This window comes from Prorops nasuta, unplaced genomic scaffold (assembly GCF_024137725.1).
Source record: "Prorops nasuta isolate Cenicafe-Biocafe unplaced genomic scaffold, Cenicafe_Pnas_1.2 PNAS00167, whole genome shotgun sequence".
Taxonomy (NCBI): domain Eukaryota; kingdom Metazoa; phylum Arthropoda; class Insecta; order Hymenoptera; family Bethylidae; genus Prorops; species Prorops nasuta.
In genome coordinates, this window is record NW_027116963.1 from 32069 (window position 1) to 56168 (window position 24100).

At 31.1% G+C, this 24100-nt stretch overlaps 3 protein-coding genes across 6 annotated transcripts; 2 read left to right on the forward strand and 1 right to left on the reverse strand.

Moving 5' to 3' along the window:
• Positions 1-62: 62 nt before the first annotated feature.
• LOC136785126 (small ribosomal subunit protein mS40-like) lies at positions 63-1498 on the forward strand. Of its 2 annotated transcripts, XM_066746150.1 has the most exons (6): positions 63-361; positions 450-570; positions 643-787; positions 885-982; positions 1099-1229; positions 1302-1498. In XM_066746150.1, the coding sequence occupies exons 2-6, from the start codon at positions 505-507 to the stop codon at positions 1453-1455; spliced, it is 594 nt and encodes a 197-aa protein (XP_066602247.1). In that variant the 5' UTR covers positions 63-361; positions 450-504; the 3' UTR covers positions 1456-1498. The 2 variants fall into 2 exon arrangements, with proteins under 2 accessions (XP_066602247.1, XP_066602246.1); XM_066746149.1 differs by having other exon boundaries at positions 63-570; positions 1302-1497.
• Positions 1490-3031, forward strand: LOC136785125 (pyridine nucleotide-disulfide oxidoreductase domain-containing protein 1-like). The gene is given in 2 exon segments (XM_066746148.1): positions 1490-2153; positions 2156-3031. Coding segments are annotated over 2 exon segments (1413 nt in total). The 5' UTR covers positions 1490-1513; the 3' UTR covers positions 2929-3031.
• A 112-nt stretch (positions 3032-3143) lies between these two features.
• Positions 3144-23996, reverse strand: LOC136785124 (kinesin-like protein KIF14). Of its 3 annotated transcripts, none has more exons than XM_066746146.1 (12): positions 23641-23996; positions 22994-23539; positions 22366-22912; positions 22042-22269; positions 21837-21965; positions 8903-9063; positions 7495-7698; positions 6415-6693; positions 5289-5361; positions 5050-5219; positions 4487-4949; positions 3144-4353 (listed from the first exon to the last, which is right to left on the reverse strand). In XM_066746146.1, the coding sequence occupies exons 1-12, from the start codon at positions 23745-23747 to the stop codon at positions 3640-3642; spliced, it is 3621 nt and encodes a 1206-aa protein (XP_066602243.1). In that variant the 5' UTR covers positions 23748-23996; the 3' UTR covers positions 3144-3639. The 3 variants fall into 3 exon arrangements, with proteins under 3 accessions (XP_066602243.1, XP_066602242.1, XP_066602244.1); XM_066746145.1 differs by having other exon boundaries at positions 7495-7713; XM_066746147.1 differs by lacking the exons at positions 6415-6693; positions 7495-7698.
• Between the last annotated feature and the right edge of the window lie 104 nt (positions 23997-24100).

Sequence of the window (24100 nt, forward strand, 5' to 3'; positions counted from 1 at the left end):
TCAATAATTGAACGCTGCACAACTCTATTGTTTTGTTCGGACACTTCAGAGTTTGGCCGACACTGGACAACATAACATACGCAACACACGATTCTACACATTCTAATATACGGAATTGATTTTAGAACATACTTTTTAAAAAGTCCGTGGTTTTACAAAATTTTTTAAATAAAATTAAATTTATTAATTAAATTATTACTGTTAACTAAATAGTTAAAGCTTTTATGCCACTGTATTATGTAATTATTGTATCCATTGTTTGCGATAAGCTTTCAGGCCAGCATTGTCTTAGCATTTCATTAAAATAAATTTTTGATGGAAAATTAGTAACAAAACTTTTAAAGTATTCGATTCTTTTGTAGTAAGTTATAGGTTTAACATATTTTATGCACATTTTACAATATATCGTATTAAAAAGCTGTATATTCTCGTTTGAACCGTTCAAACAGTGAATTGCACACTGCAACTGTAAATCATTAAATAAATTTTGTAGTACCTATAATAATGTCATTTATCATAAAAAGTTTGCAATTTGCTGGAAGAGCAATTCGACATAATTCTTTTCAAAGAGTAAGACATAATAGTGATATCTGTTTAGTTTATTTTAAAAAATATAATAACATTATTTTACAATTTCAATAGGTTATATCCACACGTTTAATATCTATTTCTTCCGCATCTTTTGACGAAAATGTAGAAGCAGATAAAGATATACTAATTGATGCATCAAAAGACAGGAGAAATCCTGTTTCACCTGAAACAAGTATAAGATATTTAAAAAGTGATGGTAAGATAATCCTTAAAAATAACATTATATTATTATAAAATAAACTACAAATTGAAATAAAAATATATATAACAACAAATTATTTGTTCTTCCATAGCTTACAAAACAACTTATGGTTCAGATCCAGTATGGACTATGTATAGAAGAAATTTCAAAGGTGCATTTGCACCTAAAAAAACAAGAAAAACTTGCATTGTATGTATTGAGCTTTGATTTATTCTTTAACTATCAGCATAAGACGCTAAAGCAGAAAATATTGTATAATTTTCTAATTTAGTAATGCGTTTGTAATGTAATATTTTCATTTTTAGAGAGCAGGAATAATTGCAACTGGGAATCCATGCCCTATATGTAGGGATGAATATTTAATTTTAGATTATACAAACATTGATTTATTGAAACAGTTTATATCAGATATCAATGGTTCTGTTTTATGTTACTCGTGAGTTATTAACTTTTTTTTGCTAAAGGAATCTTTTTTATTTTGTCAATAATACTTTCTTCTATTATACAGAAAAACTGGTATTTGTCAAGCTCAACATAAAAAACTGTTGTTAGCTATCTACAAAGCTAAAGACTGTGGATACATTACTTTTGATCCTCCGGTTAGAGAGTACGATTACTCTGAATGGTATAATCCCGAGACAAAAGCTGATATTAAACAATAATTTTAGTATTCAATCTAATTGTTAAGTAAATCTTATCTATAAAGTATTAAATACTAATATGGAAGGAACAGAAATAGAATGTACATTTGCAGTAGTGGGGGGTGGAATAGCTGGAGTATCGTGCATTGAAGGTTTAGGAATTGTTGCACCAAAAGAAAGTGTTGTTCTAGTGACAACTAGCCCTTTGATCAAGCTAGTAACCAATATTATGCATTTAGGAAAAACCTTAATGCAATTTGATGTAGAGGAGAGGAATATAGATGCACTGGCCCAGGTGAACAAGTCTTCAAAAGTTTTACAAGATACTGTAATAAAAGTAAACAGTTATAAAAAATTAATAGAGACTGAAAGTGGAAAAATTATACATTATAAAAAGCTTTGTCTTTGTAATGGGGCTAGGCCAAAGCTTATTGAAGAGAATAATAAATTTGTAATTGGAATTCGTGATACTGAATCTGTAGTTCAATTTTCTAACAGAATCGCATCTGCCAGAAAAATTGTAGTTGTAGGAAATGGCGGTATTGCTACTGAAATTGTGCATGCTATTGAAGGGATTGAAATTGTTTGGGTTATTAAAGATAAACATATATCTGCGACGTTTGTAGATTCAGGAGCAGCTGAATTTTTCTTGGATAAATTAAATAATGTTAAGATATCAACTGACAATGTTAAACAACCATTCAAAAGAATAAGATATTCCTCAGTGGATTTAATGCAAAAGGGGGCCCAGCACTTGGTCCTGATTGGCATAATTCCTTAGATATCAAAGGAAACTATTTTAAGTCTAAGAAAATTCAATTTGAATATGAATGTGAAATAACAGATATATTCAATGAGAATGGTGAGAACACAGAAAGGTGGCCTGTATACGCTAAGTTAACGAATGGCAAGATTATTGGCTGCGACTTTATCGTTTCCGCTACTGGTGTAATACCTAATAGCAATATATTTGGTTTAGAAAATTTGCAAAAAGGAGAGGACACCGGTTTTTTAGTTAACTGGCAGTTGCAAACATCAGAAAAGGATATTTATGCTGCTGGCGACGTTTGTACTGCTGGCTGGCCTATAGCGGAGCAATGGTTTCAAATGAGACTTTGGACACAAGCACGTCAAATGGGTTGCTATGCAGCGAAATCCATGGCTCTTTCGTTAAATAATGAAGAATTTCTTCAGGATTTCTGCTTTGAGCTGTTCACTCATACGACTAAATTTTTCGGTTTCAAAGTTGTCTTACTTGGATTATACAATGCTCAAAAACTAGACAATGATTATGAAATTTTATTGAGGATGACAAAAGGCCAAGAATATATAAAGTTAGTATTAAAAGATGGAAAGATGCAAGGAGCCGTACTTATCGGAGATACGGATTTGGAAGAAATGTGTGAAAATTTGATTTTGAATCAGTTGGATTTAAGTATATATGGCGAAGATTTACTGAACCCAGATATTGATATCGAGGATTACTTCGATTAATTTTGTTTTCAAATAATGTAGTTGTGTTTACTCATTTTTATTTGATCATTGTTATAAAATATATTACATTAACATAAAAATTCAATACAAATTTATAAAAATATTATATCGTACTTTATTTAATACATCTCCTTATTGCCCTGCGCGCATTAGTTTCTTCACATTATAGGTTTTCATACTACAATTATAAAGTTAGAATTTTTAAGTATTTCAATATTATGCTCGAACACAGTCTTTTTATCTACTTCATATAAACTCTTCAATGTATGGCATTCATTGGCATGCATTTAGAATTGGTATTAAATTAAACATTAAAATTTCTTTGGCAAACACCGCAGTATGAATACTTAGAGTAAAATAAAAAAAAAAGTTATGAGAAATACGCGAGAACATAAGATGAGAGGTTTAAGAATTATAATAAAATAATTTAAAATGTACATTAGTCTGTACATATTTTTTATATTGCATGGCTAATAATTTATACTATTTAAACATAAATATATATTAGCAATACACTTTTAAAGGTTAATTTGTCAAAGTGCTAAATCGCATAGGCGCGTCTAGAATTATGAGAAATTATAGTTATTTTAAACATAAAATAAAAGATATCTCCAAATTAAAATTTACGTCAAGCTCATAACAAAATCACATGGACAAAATGAAATGATATTAATTAAAAAATTCAATTTAAAAATGCAAAAAAGTAAAATACTACTTTTTACTACCGTCATTTTTTTCAAGAAACTTTACTGTTTTTTGAACAACTCCATTTTGAATCCAAAGACTGTTTTGTCCATTACTAGAGGCTAAAATTTCAGAAGTATTAGATTTTTCAATGACGGTAGTATTTATACTAGGGTTAGAACTCGAACTCTCCTCATTACTTTCACTAATATTTTTACTATTCAAAGTACTCTTTAAATTCTTTATAAGAGCTTGAATTTCATTAACAGATTTTTGAATACTGTCATTAATTTCTTTATTCTCATTTTGCTGACACAGCTTCACCAAAGTTTTGGAAGCCAGTTCCATTTGAATAAGGCATGCATTGACATTTCCTTGAATTTTTGGTACAGCTGAGTCATCAAAAACTTGTTCTACGAATGAGCCGTCGATTCCCGATGTATCCAGAGAAAATTGAAATAAGCTTTCATTAAGGCTTCTCTTAACGGGTGTAATGTTGACAGAAATGCGGCTGTTGTTTAAAGAATCCTCAAACATCTCACTATCTTCATACGGCTCCCAATCACCATCGACGTCACGAAGCTCCTTTATCGAATCTTCTATATCATAATCTCGTAGTTTATGTACCCAATTGATAAATCGCATTGGTTCCCAGAAAATTTCCATCATACAGTCTCTATCGCGGACACGAATGCAAGGCTTTAACTTTTTGTCCACGACTATTTGCTGCTGATTAAATTCCTGGAAAACAAATTGTTAATTATTCCTGGTTCTGCTTAAATGCCATTCCTATACTTTTTTTGTATCTTTTAATAAAAAATAAGATGACAGATAATAAATTAAATTCGTCAAAAATGTATACTTTATCACGTACATATTTAAGACCAAATTCTCTACAACGTTCCGTGGCTTCTCTGACTAGCATTTGCATCTCGTGCAAACTGACTCCACCCGCATAAATAGAGTCTTTAGTAATATTTGTTTTAAGCGCGATTTCCACATCTGCGGTTTTCTCATTTAATATACTTTCAAGCTCTTGCAGAAAATTCGACTTGTACGGCGACAGTGTTATTTTAGTCTCTTCGAGTTGTATCTTTCTAATTTTATTGTTTGCTTTCAATTCCGTAGCTAGAAATTCTTTTTCCAGTTCAAGTTCCTGTTTTTTACGATTGATCTCTTCTAATGCTAGTTTTTGCTCCTCAAGAGTTGAACCCAGCATTTCGATTTTTCTTTCATAGATAGATTTTTGTGAGCCAAGCTGCATTTCGACCTCACGCTTTGCATTTTCTAATTCAATTATTGCTTTACGTTTTGATTCTTCCAGTTCACCCTTCAACCTGTAAGCAAAGACACGCGTTAAGCGACGAAAAAACGTATAAAAAAAGTATTATTTGAAATTTATAAGAAAATAAGTAAAGGTTCTATTATGTAACATACTTTTCTTCCTGTATTTTAAGAATTTCTTGATGAGCAAACTCAAAATCCATTGGCTTCGCAGTAACTTGAATACTCTCCGGATTATCGTAAGGATTTGAAACTTTAAAGTAATGATTGCCACCAATCACTAAACGATCTCCATGTTTTAACACAACCTTTCCCATAACAGCCTATTTGATAAAACATTAATGTCAACGTATGAAAATTTTCGTTAAAATTGTTACACAATATTGATTTACCTGTCCATTTACATAAGTATCTGCATTTGACTCTGGTGAAAGTATAAGTTGACCATTCTTGTTCTCGATAGTGCTATAAACAAAAAGATCGTCATAAAAAATACAGTCTATGAAATATTAATACATTTAAAATCGATTCACCCCCATATATTAGGTGTATAATGATCGATAAAATTAGTTGCAATACAATACATATTTGTTAGTAAAATACAAGATCATCTTGAATTAAGAAAATTATTTGAGCCTTGAAAATTTAAAAAAATTAGCAATGAAGGGAGAAGATAAATGTATAAATATATTTAAATTTTTAAGTTATACAGATGTACATTCAATTCCCATACAAAATAATTACAATAAATTGTAAAAATGTATGAATAATTACAGATTAAGATAAAGAGTGTTTCTTGAAAATCAAGTCGCTGATAACTTTTAAATTGGACAAGTTATTTTCCAGTTGTTTTTAAAGAAAATAAATTCAAAGTTGTCAAATATAAAGAAAAATGGGAACCTTTGCAAACTTGAAATTTATTTTCTTTAAAATATTAAATGTAATGACAACTAAACAAATTTCGATTTTTCATTTTAGACATAAGTGACGATCGGTTCCTATTATGTTCATTTTCGTGTTTCCAAAAAATAAAAAATGTCTATTTCTTCACGAAAGCAAAAAATTAATAGAAATCAAATACTTAAATTATTTCCTTTACTACACCAACCATTTCATTCTCAACCTATACAGGTATTCTAGATAACAGTTTTCAGACAAATTTGTATTTTAAAAAGTAGATAAAGTTTAAAGTGCGTTTTTGAAGTGATATTTACAAGTGAATCCGTATTAAAGTAAGAAGAGGAACTGCATAATATGAAGGGAGCTGATATAAACAAAATCTGGATAAATTAATTTAAAAAATGTTGTTAGTAAAAAAAGAGTAAATAGCTATGAATAAGCGTCGTAGGAATTACTGAAGCTTAAAAATTCAAGTGAGATAGAGTGGTAAGGTCAAAAATTATCGTCGGTAAGCTCGATACAAGAAGTCTCGTGATAAAAGAATGAATGATCGTTGCTATTAACAAGGCACATGGTTAAAGTTGTAGCAAAAAAAAAAATACTTTGGCTATCACTAACCAGTGTAGTGGTCTAACCAAAGGTCCATTCAGTACAATGTCCAGATGCTGACCAAAAGTTGCCGTTTCGATTTGGCTATTTTTTCCAACATGTACCAAGCCAGGGGGGATGAGATAAAAAAGAGTACCGGATAACATTGGATCAGCAGCGAGATTAATCAAGCAAGGCTGCTTTTTCATCTCGTTGACGTCAAGTTCAATCGCGATTCCACAACGTCGCAAATACTTTAACTCTGATTTTTTCTTTTCTTCGGTTTCCTCCAGCTTCTCCAGCCATGTTCTGAAACGATTTTTTGAACTATTAGTTTACATGTAAAACGTCTTAATTAATTAATAGAATTATTTTTTAAATCTTACTCTGAATGAAAACAATAATAATATTTTTCGTTCCCTCGAGAACTGAATTATATTATTATATTTAAGTCAAAAAAATTACTAATATATTAACAAAAGTAAATTATTAAAAATTGTTTTATAAGAGAAAATTCAATTTTATGACTGTATTCCTAACGGTGTGGTAAACTTGATCCACACGAAGATATTAAGTTTAATACAGCGTAGTTGAATCTGATACTTCCTCCTTAGGTAAGTACAAAGTTTTTTAATTAAAAAAAAAGGTACTGATAAGAATATTCCCGAAGTCCTTCATATAAGGACTGATTAAATGCTATCTCGAGAGGTTCGCATTTATTTTGATTTTTTGTCACCTCGAAAGTATAAAATTTTTCATTTACTTATCTCATTTCTTGTACGCCGAGCACTATATTTACATTAGAGTGCTCATCTACTCAAGAACAATTGAAGAGAAAATTGAATAAACCACCGAAGGTACTTATATATGAAAAAATGGGAATAGAGTCCAAGGATTTTCACAAGAAGTACCGCAACGTATAAAATAAACTATCACGTGTTGAGATTGTTAAATAAAATATTATTAGGTATAACAAGAAATTCCTAACGACTGATTGTCTTATTAAACAAATAAAAGGTGTGTGACAACAGTCGAATCGAATAAAGTAAAATGTTGATACGACCAAGTGTTTGAATTTCGATGGAGAGAAAAATGCAAGGAAAAACTTACCTCTGATTATGGACGAGCTGTTCTTCCGTCTTCTTCAACTGTTCTTTTAATTGATCGATTTCTTTTTGCTTTTCATCGAGCTCCTCGGTGGTTTGTACTGGCACTGGTTCCATGCAATTAACCAGCCGACGGGGATGCATGCCCAGTTGTCTTTCGTATCCATCGCGGACGCCTCGCAAACGGATTACTTCGGCTTTTAAATCGCTAATAAAGGTCATACTTATTAAACCATAATTAATTAATTTTTGTCTACAGTAACCAACAATGGGAATGCATCGTCCTATCAACCGGTTATACGCAAAATCCGATTCAATTCGGCCGTGCTTCACCATTTTCTTTTTATTATTCAATAAACAACGGATATAAGTAACTTCAACGATCGACAATTATACACGAAACTTTTTCCAAGCTTCTTGGAAAATTATTTAACAGAATGACTGGGACTTTAAAATCTCAATGTTTCGCCATTGTGCCTTACCGATCCTTTTGGATACTGGTAGATACATTTTTTTTCAACATATTTCACGCGCCAATTGAAAATAAAGACTTTTCTTCTGCTCCATTAGTGAAATAAGTTGAAATAAGACAAATGTATGTTTTCTTAATCTAACTTGTCAAGCCAGAACAGTGTTTTTTTTTTTTTTAAAAGAACCGATTTAACGAGTAAACCTGACCAAGTAGCAAACACGAAATTTGCAAAAGCTTTCAGTATTTTGTAGCCTTGGTTTACGTAAAAGATAAGTATTTTTGATACGTGTGCCCGTACGACCGCTTAAGATTTAAAAATTGTAGGAGGGTGAGGGAAGTGTAAGGAAATTTAAAAAAATATAAGAATTTCCTAAATTGGAAAAGCCATATTTTATAAAGTATATTAAAGGTCATATAATCTATGCTTGAAGCTATTTTTAATACCTCTGTCTCTCTCTCTCTCTCTCTCTCTCTACACACACAGTATTTAATTAAATAAATATACAAAATCACTTTATTCAAGAGTTTTCATCCTTTTAGCAGTCGTACAGTCAAGTATAAAAATACGCGTTTCTTATTTTGTGCCCAATAAACAAAATGGTAAGCTTTTATAAATCAGTGTATATGTAGCACTTAATTGGTTAGATTGGCTTGTAAGATCGTTATAGGTCTTGGGAGACTGATGGCCCAGTATCCATAATCCAAAAGATGAAAATAAAATTTTTGTAATATTAATGGGAGTCCATTGATATGAAACAATATGAGGTGGTTTGTTTAAAACGAAATATAAAATGATAATACAATAACCAAAAAAACTATGATTGAAATAAAATTGCACTAAGTGATGGGCAAATTGTGCAATTGTGGATTAAAATGAAAAAATTCTGACGGAGAGTAAGGAGCGACGAAGCTTGGCTAGTTTTATTACCTCCTGACTTACCGAATTAATTTCTCGTGTGGATCTTCGTTAATGCGAACACGATTTATAATCGCTCTAGCTTGGCAAGCGTATCTTAGGGTGGCCAAAGTTTCCTCGAGATGAATACTCGCTGGTGATATAGTTCCAAGCATGGCAGTTTTGGAATTACCCCCCAGACTTTCCTACAAAAAACGAAGAAAAATATATTTTTTAATCAATTTGAAAATTAAATATTGCTCTAATTAATTGAAAAACTCTACGAATAATTATACAAATAAAACAATAATGTATTTCTTAATACATAAACAAAAATATTGAAGGAATAAAGGAATTTAGTATATAGATTATACATATATTGTATTTGACGAGAATATACAAATGTTTTGTCTCTCATAAAATGAAGCTTCGTCATATTTTATGCACCCTGTTAAGTGATTGTGTAATAGGAATTATTTTGCGTGGTTAATCATGGAAGGAATATGGTATACTGGTCCCTTGGCAAATATTACTTTAGACTGTATTACGCCTGACGAGAATCGGTAAATCGTAAACATGCAAACTAAATGCATAAATACACAGATTTAGCGTTTTATCGAGATAAGAACATTAATGTCACATCGTAGGTATTTGGGTCCCCCACCATATGTCTCTCTTTTGTCTATTAAGATATGTACTGAAAGTGATAGCAGGGATACACATTACCCACGATCTGACACCACTAAATGAAACGCTTACATTGTAACGGAAATCATTTTTTGTCTCGTCTAAATTACGTAATTATGAAATATTTTCAGAAATTAGATAAATAAATCGAATGCACGTTAAACAAATATCATTAGCCTTTAATCAATGAATTTATATCGCGTAAATGGTTAACTCATTATTTTCATATTCCAAAAAGAAATAACTAATATGAACAAGAAAGAACATCTGCTTTGTATTAAAAGTTTCGTAAAGGGAAAACCCAAAAAATTATAATCAAGCACCATCCAATCGATCAATTTATTAGCTTCAAAAATATCATTTATAAATAAAATTTTCTTATAGAAATCGCGAATGAAACTTCTTATTCAAATCGAGACATATCAAATGATAGTATAAGAATAAGATAATTTTTACTTTGCCCCCTCCTTTCCTCACTCGATCGATCTCCCATTATCGCTGCAATGATTAATGATTCGAGTTTGAATGTCTCGTTGGATGAAAGATCGTATTTCTAGCTCAGTAAAGATTACGGACTTGGTTTTATCGCGGGACTTCACGAGGCGAATAATTAATAAAGTCTTCTTTTCAATAACGCTATCAGCCCGTTATCACGTTCTTCATTTATATCATTATAATTATCTGATTTTTACATCTTCTAACTCATAATTAGTCTTAAGCTCTTACTGACTGTTATATCAGGTAATTCTAAACTGAGTTTGGAAAGAAAATTCTTTTCTTTGTAATTCGATCAGAGATTCGTCTCTTCACGGTTTTTCCATCCTCTGGTCGCAATTCAAATCCTTTTTTTATCAGATTGTAATTGCTGCTCTGAATTAAGCATAATCGTTAATGTAATGTAAAAGTACATAAATGTTTAAGATTTTTAAATTTTCAAAGTAAAAATTTCTTTCATCAACACAGAGATAATTCTTAATAAGTTTCCTTCCTTATCTTGAAATATTTATTACGATAACTGGTAGAAATTTAATTGGCTTCTTTGTGAACAATTTAATCTGCAAGTGGTTTTGCGAAATATTCATGAAAAAAGTCCTTCTGCGAGTAAAAAAGACAGCTTCACTAGACTTTTGAGAATAAGACAATGAAGCTTTTAAAAATATATAACTAAAGGAATTCTAATTTATAGTAATAAGTATTGACTAGCGCAAAAAAAATATTATCGCTGCTGATAATACTTCAAAGTCTCCTTAATTATCTGTGCAAATACCGTAAATTTTAGAATTATTTTAATACTTTAATGGAAAAATTCAAATCTAGATTATAAGTAAATTTTTATAGGTGGAAAAATTAGTATAAGGAGTGACAATAGAGATCCAGTGGAAATAATTAAAAATACGAGACGATGGAAGGCTATAGGGATCATTATAACTAATTAAAATTGATTGATTAAAAAAAACATTGAGCACAATTAGCACGGATAAAAAATTATACTGCGTTGCTGTGTAAATTCCTCATGCGAATCTTATTGTTCAGAAAATTTTGTTTTTTTTTCCACGAGTTTATTATCAGCATTGTTTGTTCGTTCATCCATGTTAACCACAAAAAGGCAAAAAAACCTTGATGTATCCGTAAAAAGACAGATTTTTGTGCCAACATAAAAAATTATGACATAACATTTGAAACGAAATGTAAGCAGTGGATACGAAATAAAAATAAAGATTCCTCAGATGATTCTAATTGTTAACTTATGCCAGTGCAAAACTCGTCCTACGGTAAAAAATTCGATTTTAGCCTTTCACTTCGTTGTAAGAATAATATTTTTCATGTGGAAAAATCACCACTATAAACTATTAATAGAGACTAAAAGGATTGGCTAGAGTTCAAATTATTCAAATGACTCGACGACCACATTTCATTCATTACACATTTGCGCCGAATAAACATTGCGCTCAACTCTGCGTTGAAGGCGTTCAAGTTTCGACTTTTGCTACAAATTAGAATCAAGATAATCGAAATTAAATTTATTATTAATTTATCAATCAGTTTATTCCTAGGAAATAATTCTAAAGCAGGACAATGAAAAAACGATAATGGAGGAAAAACAACAATTGCTTTATTAGGTTTCTTACAAAAAGATAAATGAGTTATACAAAGAAAAAGAGCAGGTTGAAAGATTATTCTGATAGTTGTCGCTGGCACGAGAAAAGGAACAAGAAATTGTTATTTAGGGACGATATCGAATGCTAATGAGAAATATAAAGGATTCTATTTTGGGAGTAAAGAATGAGGAGAAAATAGGTGGAAGTCGAAATACCGGAGGAATGCAAAGATAGAGGATGCTGCGTTTAGTAAGCAGTCAATACAGGGGGATAGAGGGAAGTCGATGGAATGAACGAGATAGGATTGGGCAGGAAGGGGAATGAGAGTGTGGTGGGGGGAACGGAGCGTGAAGATAGCACCACATGTGCAACAACAGCAAGAGCAACAACAACGGTGAAGGGGAGTTTGGAGGTAAAATGGTGTGGAAGGGGAAGTACCTTCGCGTGTGCTGCGCTGTGCTGTGTTCTGCAACAACAACAGACAGACCCTGCGATAGTCGCAAAAGAGACGAGACGAGACGAGACGAGACGAGGAACGAAGGGGATCGAGACGTGTAGTGGTGCGCGCCAATGTGGCTCGCGCGCATTCACCGACACCAAACGAACGAACGAACGTTTACTGCACACGTTCGCCTTCGAGGCAGCTTTCCTCACTTTCAGCTCTCCGCCACTCGCGCTCGCCAGTTTCAGTTAGTTCCGCGCAGATTGCCGTGCAACCGTACCACACCACGAGCATACCGACCGACGCCCTAATTTCCCCACATTGTTTACATCCGCGCATTCCCCTCTAACCCTAAAACGACACTCCCACAAAACCACCTGGAGCTTGTACACCTCGTGGTAGGACTAATAAACGACGCGCAATTTCCAGTCGTCGAATGTCGCATAAATTCCTCAAACGGTCTCTCCGCTCCAGCCATTTTACAACTGGACTCTCTCTTCGTCGACAAGTACCTCTACGAAACTCCAACGTCTACACAATTACCAACAATCGAATTCACTATCGAACGCGCTACGCCAATTCTCTAACCTAGCAGAGTTCTCGAAACATCCTTGTATCAACTTCAGCATCATTTTATTATTGATCGCGATTGTCCTTTCTCGATGAGAAACCGGATTTCCTCGCTTGGAAAGAGATATCGGGCTTGAAAAGACGCTCGAGAAGTTGTGGAGAATCTTCAGCCGGAGAACAGCAGAGTTTTCGTTGTTCCGAGTAGAATAGAATTTGAACAAAATTCGCGCTACAACCGAAGATCGTTTTGCTGCATTTTCCCGCGCGATTCAAAGCGTTGACGTTCATTGATTGTCTTCGCGAAGCATCAATACTGACCTAACGCAAGCAATTGCAAGTTTACCTTATTTGAATCTATAAGAGATTTTGGAGACTTTGTAAATGAAATTCCCCCACTGACGAAGAATTTCTTTTCTACGCGTGAAAATGAATCAATAGAGAATTGTCTGTTTGAAGATCAATTTTACGAGAAGAGGTTAATTCTTCGGAAAAAGGGAAATGAGATCAACCGTGAATCACTGAAGAGTTGTAACTGGGATTTTTTGAGGAGATTGTTCACAGTTCCTGGTATTCGTGTACTTCCTAAAGGAAACTGACGAGCTGGGAGCTTCATTATTCACTGAGAAACCAACAGCATAAGGTTTTTTGATTGTTATACTTGGAAAGGAGCAAAGATGGATTTGGTATACATTCCCGAAGTGCTGACCGGTGGATCCTTTAGGAGCACACAATACAGGGACTACGAACAGCCCTGGAACAGGGACTATTTTAATTGTGGTACGTCTCACTTAATTAAATCCAATAAAATTCTTATAATTATTTATTAAAACTATCCAATGTGAAAATAGCAAGAACTAGACTTGATGTTATATTATCTAATCATAATATCAAAACTTTTTCGTGTGTCTCACAGTTTGCCATCATTCATTGATTTATGCGCGGCGCGAGCATAATAATAGAAAAATGATCATCAGAACGGTTTACGCTCTATGCAATAGCATGTTTACGTTACTCCGTGTCGTTTTTCAAAATAACCTATTTTCATGTACCTTCAAGAAACATTCAATACTTTTCTGCGACGGCTCTAATCGTTATTTATTATTCTAAAGTAGACTATAACCCCTCTCATTCTATTTGATATTCGATGTATTCTTCAGCCATAGGTCGTTCATCAATCGCATCGACAGCTTATCTTGCGAACCGATTCGATACAATAGTTAAAAATAATTTGAAATTCTAACTATACGAGATATGCCAGTAATCGCTGTCTAATCATTATTTATCATTGAAATTACTGTATAAAAATACGTCATTCTTTATCGCAACTAAAAAATATAATACTCCCCCCCCCTCTTTAAAATGCACTCCATAACTCTCATTATCGATAGCATTAGTAGTTTGTTGTTATCAAAAATTGATATTTACTTCTCGTCAGACAGGTTAAATTAATTTTACCTGCGTAGCAATCAAATGTCAAGCGTTTTGATAAATGCCAATAATTTTCGTTTATCACAATACTGTTGGAATTTATACATCTGCAGTATCTAATTATCAGAAAAGTACTTGAAATCTACGTTTTTTCTATAGACCACCTCAACCTATTTTGTGACAGTATATTTTCGTAAAGAATTTTTTCGAAAAAAATGTGATTTACGATTCGAGAAGCCTGCTTATTTCTATATATAACTACTTTTGAGAACTGTTTCAGAAGATAAAACAGTGATTAATCCAACGTAATATAATAATAGGTTTTCGAAGCGCACGAAGGATATACAAAAGAGGTCTGACACACAGTGAAATGAATGAAAGATAAAAATAACTTCATTATAAAAGTAATATTATAAATAAAGAATCTCTTCTATTGATGTTTCTAGCTGCAATTGGTAAAACAAATATATAATTTCAATTGGTTGGTGCTCTAAGTGTGTCAAGTATCGAACTCAGCTTTAACTTCTATGAATGTGAATCACACAGGCACAAATAAAATTCCTTTAGTAAAATATTGCTGAAAGTCAGAAGTCGAAAAAGAGAATTTAAGGTATTCTCGTATAAGGAGATTAGGAGCAAATAAGAATACATCTACTTTCAGAAAAAATCTATAAATAATTAGATTTTATTTATTCGGTTTTGTTAAAACTACTTCGTTTATAACATATATTTTAATCAATATTGTCGATCTAAAACCGCTACTGAAGTATTATCGTTTTTTTATAAAAATTGATTTGCTCCGCAGCTCTTCATATTTGTTTCGAAAGAACAATAATAAAAATAATAATAATAATAGAAATAATAGAGATATTAATCTTGATGCGTGCGCGAGGCTTGAAAACACGTGGCACGTGCTTCTCTTACTACACAATCAGCTATAGCTGTTCGCGCACTGTATTGCAAATCTATTTTAGGCTCTCGGCCTGCTTCCACTCCTTTGATCGCTTATGTGTCATACTCACATTCTCCCTTTCTTTCTATCCTACTCTAATCTCTTTGCTCGACGTTTATGACTCGTCTGGGCAAACCGCGAGAAGTCAAGTAGCTCGAACTCGCCTGTATAATCACTTTTCAGCAAAGTAACCAAGGAAATGCGTTACAAAGAAAGCAGTAGTATCGCAATTGAATATGCAAACTGATCATAAACGTCAAACTTGAAAATAAAACGAATCGAGAAAAATTACAAATTTGATCATTTCTTTACTCGAAACTTTATGACTTGTCTGGGCAAACCGCGACAAGTCAACTCGCGCGAACTCGCACTTATAATGACTTTTGCGCAAAGTAGCCATAGAGATACGTAACAAAGAAAGCAAAATAAGTATCTCGACTGAATATGCAAATTGCTCGCAAGCGTCAGACTTGAAAAAAAAAAAAAAAATACATTCAGAAATTACAATTTTTATCTCGGAATGTCAGATAAAATTATACACAGTCCAGAAAACAAGAGCCACTTGATTAGTCGATAAAAAAGAATTAAAGACACAGGATTCTTATCTTAAAAACTCTTTTCTCATGAAATTACCGTAAAATTGTTAAGGTAGGTAAAGACTAGTGCATGTCTGTAATAAGCGTCGTCGGAAATAACACGAAAGTTAGCAGTGTTTTATTTTTACCCCAGGCAAGGCATAGACTTATAAACAAGTCGCGTAAACAAGTGTGTTAACCTTTCATATTACTCAATATTATTTCTATTTCAATGTTTAACATATTACGGGATATTTAATTATATTCCCCCGTTAAAATTTATACTTTTTAAAGCAATTTTAACGAATGCGAAGGCAGTTGCAAAGATTGAATAAAATTATTAATGAAATATTTTGGGTGAAAAATAATAGTAGAGAATAATCCATTGTTCAAACGCAACCTACTTTCTTCATTCCGCGTTACTTTTGAAGCACGCTCTTGATAATATTCAATATTCACATTTGTACAAGTGGAAATACTTTAGCAATATTAACAAGTGTATGTTAAGAATAAATTAGAGCCGTATTAATTTGCGATATTTTTATTTCACGTGAAAGCAATTTATTTAAAAGTGAGAATAACTTGTAGTGAAAAAAAGGAAGGCTGATTCAAAAGTGGATTGTTCTCACAAGGTTTCTCGGTAGTCTTTCTGTGTACTTTCAGTAAAATACTGTAGTACATGCAGCAGTTCGAAAAGGAAAAGCAGCGATCATTCGTGAAGAAAATAAAATTTAAGAGAAGATTATTTAGAAGGTCCCCGATCCCTTTTACGAAATGACCTTTTGCGAAAGGTCGTTGGGAAGCACGAGTTGGGCTACGTGCTGGAAGACACGTTAGCCTGGTCAAAAAGCCATGGCTGTACGCTATTTACGTCTCTCTTGAGCCAGCCTCGTGTTTGAAACAGTTATTTAAGTGTTATATCTCTATTCTCCAAAATTGATTGAATTTTTATTTTAATTCATAAATCAACCAGTAATAATCTGATCTTCTCACTCCTTATATCACATACTGTATCAAATTATATAACTTAGCAACGGTTATATATATATATAAATATATATATATATATATATATATTAATAATCGTCATACACAAAAAAGCAATCATTGATAATTCAATAAGATGACGATAATACCGAATTTATTCGTTAGATCGAAAGTATCTTGATTTGAGTAACGGTAAATTTATTAATTTCAAATCATATTCCGTAATATCGTTGTTTTTTAAAATGTATTAAATAACTGATTATTTGTGATAAATATCAAGAAGGAATTAAAGTGCTGAAAGGAATGTCAACTCGATTAGAAATCGAGAATTGAAATAATCTTTTCCGTTCTCTCTTACTACGCAGCAGTTAATAATTAACATTGCACAGTGCACACCTGCGTTTCATGAAGTAATGCCTTCTACATATTAATTACGTGCAAAAAAGATTCTTCTTTTTCCATGACAATAAAATATGAGGAATTTCCAATATATCTTTATCTAAATGCTAGATAAGAATACTTTAAATCAACTTCCGTGTTTAATTTGTTCCATATTTGCAAGTACTTTATGGTTGTTTCTATTTACAAACAAATTAAGTGAAAAATTTATAATGAAATATGTATTAATTATTTATTGAATGACGAAAAGTTAATTATTCGCTATGGAATATGACGTTTATTACGAAACAAGAGTCGACACTATGTATACGAGACTACAGGAATAAATGCGCATTTCCCAGATAATTGTCTAATGGTAAGATTTACCGTATCTCAAGGACAGTCGATAAAGGTAGATCTTATTCGCGTATAAAAGTAAGTTAATAAATAAAAAAAAGGTATTGTTTGTATAAAATTGAATTTTTCTAATAACTAAAATAAATTATAAAAGTATCATAAGTCGGGAAAAATACTATCCTGCACAAAGTAAAAAAATAATTACGCTTTTGTATTACATATACAAAGAATTATATGTTTTTCTAGAAAAAATGTACCATTTTCAGAAATACGTACATAGGAAAAATTATAAGGGTAGTTAGTATTTAATGGTACTTATTATCATAATAGAGCAGCGATACTGTTATCTAAAAAAGGTTTAGTTTCCTCTATTTTATTTACAATAAAAACCATTTAGTAATTATTCAAAATAACATAATTATACCACTCGTAGTATTAACGATAAGTCTCTTTTTTTATTACAATTTTTTTATTCAGTTCGATCCAAATTTAAGGAAATTTACTGCTACCCTTGCAAGCAAAAATTTTTGCAAAATTTAGATGCTGATAAAATTGAAAAAACAAATAAGTATAGACTCAGTATTTTTTCCCATGCTTTAAGATTAAAAAAACGAGAAAAAAAATGGAAATAATTTTTTTTATTGGTTTTCTAAATATGTCGAGCTCGCGAAGGACATAATATAATCTACGGATATGCGTAATCGCGGTTCAATGGCACGTGAAGAAGTAACGCTGAAAAAATTATTATTAAGGATCTAACATAAACATATCGATTATTTATTTTATTATAAAAATTCATAAAACCGTGGACTTTAAATTGGTACTATTTTTCCTTAGAAAATCATATTGAAGATCATTTTTGTTTTCAGGAAAGTCACCCACGCAAACAATTCACGCCTCTCAGCAACAATTATATCAAAACCAGCAACAAAAAGCACAAATAAAGGAAAATTGCCATTTGTGTCGTGAGAGCAAACGAAGAAGCTTGGCTACGTATATAAGAAACAAATCAAGAAAAAATTCTTGCCAAGAAATTCACGAGGAAGAAGAGAGTGAAGCTTCTTGCACCGAAACGAGTCAGCGATCACAAAATAATAAATCTCAGTAACAAAATAATGCTTCCACCATATGCGACAGCTAATCCTTCAATAAGCTTGTCTACTAATTTTATTACGATTTCAAGCCGAAGAAACTATTGACTTCAAATGATATACTTAGCTAAAATGATAAATATCAAATTAATCAAGAGTTTTTTCCAATAATCATATTTCCTAAAATTAACGTTCATTCAATTTAAATAAGACTGTTTTGTACTTAAAAACATAGAACAAAAGTTTTTATCAAGCTTTGATAGATTACTAATAACTTTTGAATAATACAACGTACAATTACTACTCTAGAATTGACCGTATAAGACACAAAAATCAATAGATCCTTTGAAATAAATATTATAACATTTTTTTTCTTCAACGAACATAAATTTATTTTAAATAAGTGTAGCATGCAATAGCAATAAATATATGTTCGTTTAAGCAAAAAGACAGCGTAAAAATATTTAATTCGTGAGATTTATTCCAATTTTTACAATTTTGAGAGTAACTATATATTTTAAATTTCGTGTAATTTGGTAAGTTTAATTAGCAATTAATTATATAACTATATAATTGTATATAGTAAATATATAATTATTCAATAAAATCAAGGGAAAATCGAATATTCGTTTTATAAATCTCGCGTAATATTTTTAAAAGCATATTAAAGTTTGTTAAATTATTAAGTAAGCATTGAAATTTTATATCGACATAATATATTACATTTTTCTGCAATTATAATTTTTAACTGTATTGTTTATAGATATATTCTATTTTCCTCATAACCTTTTACACTAAAAGTATAATGTAATTTGTGACTTTCAGCAATAATACAATTATTTATAATCATTAACCCTTAGTAGGCGAGAGTGGCTAGTGTATAGTCGCTGTACACAAACTTGACGATTTTACATATATATATGTAAGGTGTAAATTCAATAGAAATATAGCTTTTCTCCAAAAGAAAAATTCGATTTCAATGGAAAAATCACATTCATCTAAAGGTTAATGAAATGATTACGAAAAGCTTAAATCATTAGATATTGTATGAATTATAACGGTTGTGGGATATTCCATAAGACTGATTATATATTATATGAAGCTAAAATTGCGATTGCTAATACAGCTTTAATTTATACGAATAAATTGCATTCATTATCTGAAACACAAAGAAAGCTTGTTCTTTTTTATAAACCAATTCAAAAACTTATACATATATAATTGATGATTTCTAATTCCTAATCTTAAAGTATAGTCTTATAAAAGTCAGTTCTATAAATAATAAACAAAATTTAATTATGAACTCCAACTTTCTATTCTATAGAATAAGTCAACATCTTACACCGAAAATACTTTAAGGTAGCTTGAGGATTTAATATAATGTCTAATAGGAGCTTTGTACAAGGGGGAGCTACAATTTATTTGGAAAAATCTTTTGGAATGTATTGACATTATTTATGCTAACATTATCTATGCAAAAAGAGCTAAATTCATCCTTCCTTGTAATGATCTACATTTTTATATTAGAATATGACGCAATTTCATAATTTATCCTATAAGGCTACAGGCTAAAAGTAATGTATATGACATTGTTTCTCCAATAATTTAACCACTGACTCTAAAATTTCTTTACAACTTTGAAGAATTTAAAGGTTTAAGAACATGTTCGTAAAATTGAACAAGATTTATATTTTTCCAAAAAAAAAAAAAAAATCGCTTAAGCGACCTTAATGAGATTTTTAATTTAAAAAATAAATATCTTTACATGACATATTTTTTAATTTTAATTCAGAATTTCTGCTTATCCTCGCGGTTGTTTTAATGATTGGTGGTCTTTCGTGTAAAATATAGAATCTCCTTGAAAAAAAATTATTCATTCTTAGTCCAATGATCGTTTTATTTCAAATTTAAATTTCACTCCAGATATTTTATCGAAATTGAATCGAACCTATGACTTTTGTAGTTTGGGGCCTGACTTTAACCGCACAGGCTGCTATCCGACAATATTCAATGAAATTTTAATAATTTCATGTATGCAAAAAACTGAAGATAAAATTCATATCAATGTGCCTAAAAATAATGAGAAGTTTGATCTCTTGTTTTCGAAATAAATGTTTTTTAGCAGCAAGGTATCAAAGAAGTTCATGGAAAAATGTGGAACAATCGAGGTGAATTGAGGTTTGTGATTGTGCGCATTGCACAGTGCACAGTGCACACCGTACGGCTAGTAAGGGTAAGGTTAGATCAGATCAAGTTAGTTTCTCAGTTAAAATTAGTGTCGTGTGCAATACTCGCGGTTTTATACGAGTTGCATAAAAACCGCTACGTGTGCACTGGCACAGCGAATCCTTGAAGATTTCAAACGCAAAAGAAGAGAAAGCAGAACCAGAGATAAATTACATCGAACGCAACTATAACAATAATTACATTTGAATAAATATTGTGGTAAATTTAACAAAATGGTGTGGAGTATTTTGAAGAGTAAACGCAATTTCGAGAAAAGTCAAAAAGGTAATAATTTCAGCTTTGTCTATTTTAAGTTACTGCCAGTGACAGTAGATATTAAAAAATAACATATTTTTAAATGTGAGAAATATTTTAATCAACATTTTTTATGAAAAGAAACAAGAAAGAAAAAAGTTTATCATTAATGATTAAAAATGTCATTTTGATTAAATTGAAGCTTTCATTTTTCTATTTTTAAACTTCAAATTTTATGACTAGCATTTTTACAACAAATGCTTTAATCAAATTAAACATATGTTTACATATTTCAGATAAAAATAAACAAGAGAAAAATTGTGGGAATAATAAATGTCAATGTGGTCCAGCTTGCACAAAATGTGGAGACAATTGTAAATGTTGCACAAAACATGTAAAGCTTCGTCCACCACTATTTACATATTTTACAGATACAATGCATTAAGTTTTGTTATTGAAATTTGCAATGATATAAAAATATTCAAATACTATATATAGCTTTTTTTTTTAATCATATACTTTACTGATGTAATTACTACTCTATTTGTAATTTGTTACAATGCAAAAACATCAATTATTAAAATGTTTTGTAAATTTTACCATTTTAAGTAATGATGTTTTTATAATATTCATATTGAGCTGCATATAATGAAAAATTTATACATTTTGTTTCCAATAAAAAATTAATGTAGAATATTATTTAAATATAAATGAAAATAAACTATTCCATTTTTAATGTTAAAGTCTTTTTGAATCTTCTACCTGCTTCTGACTATTTTTTCAATATGTAATTGTTTTAACACTTTCAGATTTTGATCAAAACAGACACTGATATAACTTGTTTCTGAGCTATCTTTTACTTAGCTACGACATCAGAGAGAAATTTTTTAATGATTTTTTATATTATATGGAAATATTTTAAAAAGACTTACCTTTAGTAGCCAAGTCAAAACAGACTCTCGGTAAGGCACAAATCCCCGTTTACGATTGTTGGTGCTTTCTGCAAGAGAAGCAATCACTTTTCCCAGGATAAGTAAGGACTTGTTGATAGACACTCCCTCCTAAAAACAATTAACTTTTATAAATTTTATGTTTACTATGAACTAAAGATATAATGGTATGTACTGCAGTACATACCTTTAGTCTATCTCCACTAGCACAAGTTTGACTTAATCTTTCACTGCCAGCTAGATCAACTAAATTGATTTTGCTTCTCCAACTCTGGTCGGTTGATTTACTTTTAGAAGTTGCATCCTTTCTTGCTCGAGTTAAGATAATGCTAAAGATACTGTGGGATCTTGAGCTCTTTTCATTCATACCAGTAGCAGCTGTAGCTCTTTGAGAATTCCCTACTTTCAGCCATGTCTGTGGAAATAAAAATGTTTAAAATCAATATAATAATAAGTTATACACAGTATAACTTACTTTTTTAGTAAAATACTTTAAAATAACATCAATTACCTGCAGATCTTTGTAGCTTTGAACACTGTGTTGACTCAAATCTACTATATAAGGCCCAAAAACAGGATGTTCCCTTACTTTCAAAGGGGCTCTTTTAACACCAACATTTGTGTTGGCTAATAGATCATGAATTTTTTCATTATAAATTTCAAAATAGCTTATTTCAACAGTACTCTCAACTAGCGGAGTATTAGAAATTTTTGTAAAAATTTCCTTACAAAATCTTGGGATAATACCAGCCTCTGTCTCATTTACCTCTAAATCTATTTGTGATGGTTCCAAGCCCATCATGCTGTAACTTTTCCCTGATCCTGTTTGACCATATGCAAACAGACACACATTATACCCTTCAAAAGCATTGGTAACTAAAGGTGATACCATAGTTTTAAAAACTGTTTCTTGAGTAGCATGATCAGTAGTGCTGTTATTTGCATATGAGGTAAAGCAATGGTCATATACAAAAGTATGTCTAACAGAGTCATATTCAACAGTTATGTTCTGTCCATCAACTTTTGTTACAGAAGTGATAGTTGGATCATTTAGTTCCCTGCAAAAACCAAATGAAATAAAATTGTTATTTCTAAGTAATTGTGATAATAATAAAAGATCATAATTTTGTTTTACCTACTTCAAATTTAAAGGTCTAATACGTATTCCAACTGTTAAATTACTACTTTCTTCATCATACATTGATGTCTCGTCACTAATTGTTTCCATGGCTTGACACTGTGGTGTTTCTACTTGGACCGCATTAAAGCAATCTGGTGTTGCTTGAGTTAAAGAATGATCACTGAAGTATCGTTTTAAAGGTGTCCTATTAAGAGGTAATAAACCCACTTTGAGATTTTGTACAGGTGTATAAGTTTTAATTGTTTTAGGAGTTGAAAAATTAATTGGTGTCTTATCTCCAGGTGCTCTAGCATTTCCACCTAATTTTACTGGAGTTTTAGTATTAATATTACTGTTACAGGCCACAGACTCTTGTTTTTGTAATTTATTAGTACATCTTGTTTTACTACTACTTGATACTGTCAATTTGCTTGTGGTAACTAAACGTTGTGTTATTTCATTTTTATTATTTGTCTTTTGTTTATTTGATTGCACATTTGTTAATTCATTCTTTTTCCTAACTTTACTTGAGGGTGTTCCATAAACAGCCCAGTGTCTCTCATTTCTATAATAAAAAAGCTTAAATTAATATTAGATTAAAATAATTTATCCTTTAAAATTAGTAAACGATTAAAAAAATTAAAACAATTAACAGAAAACACTTACGTTTTATCAGATGGTGTCATATTCTCTTTATTACATTTAGTGGGTGCACTTGAAAAAATAGCAGTACAAAATCCATGCTTTCCATGTGGAGAAGCATTATGAGACATCGTGGTACGAGCAATAATTTATAATTAAACAAAAAACAATTTTCTCTTAATAACCGTTAAACATAACCTTTCACGCTAGAGTAGTTAAAATAAATGCATGATCCTACAGACAATAAAATCGGAAAACAAGTAAACCTTAAAAATAGGAACAATAGCTTTTTTATGAAAACACTTTCAGCTTTTGTGTAGTGTTAACATAGGCTAAACCTAACTAGTAAATTGAATTTGTTTTTTTAAATACTAATATTAGTATACAACAGTATAAACAATCATTTGAATTTGACATCGCGGTTGATTTAGCTGTATTCACGCTTATTCGCATTCCAAATCGCAACGTTCGTAGAAATCCGCAG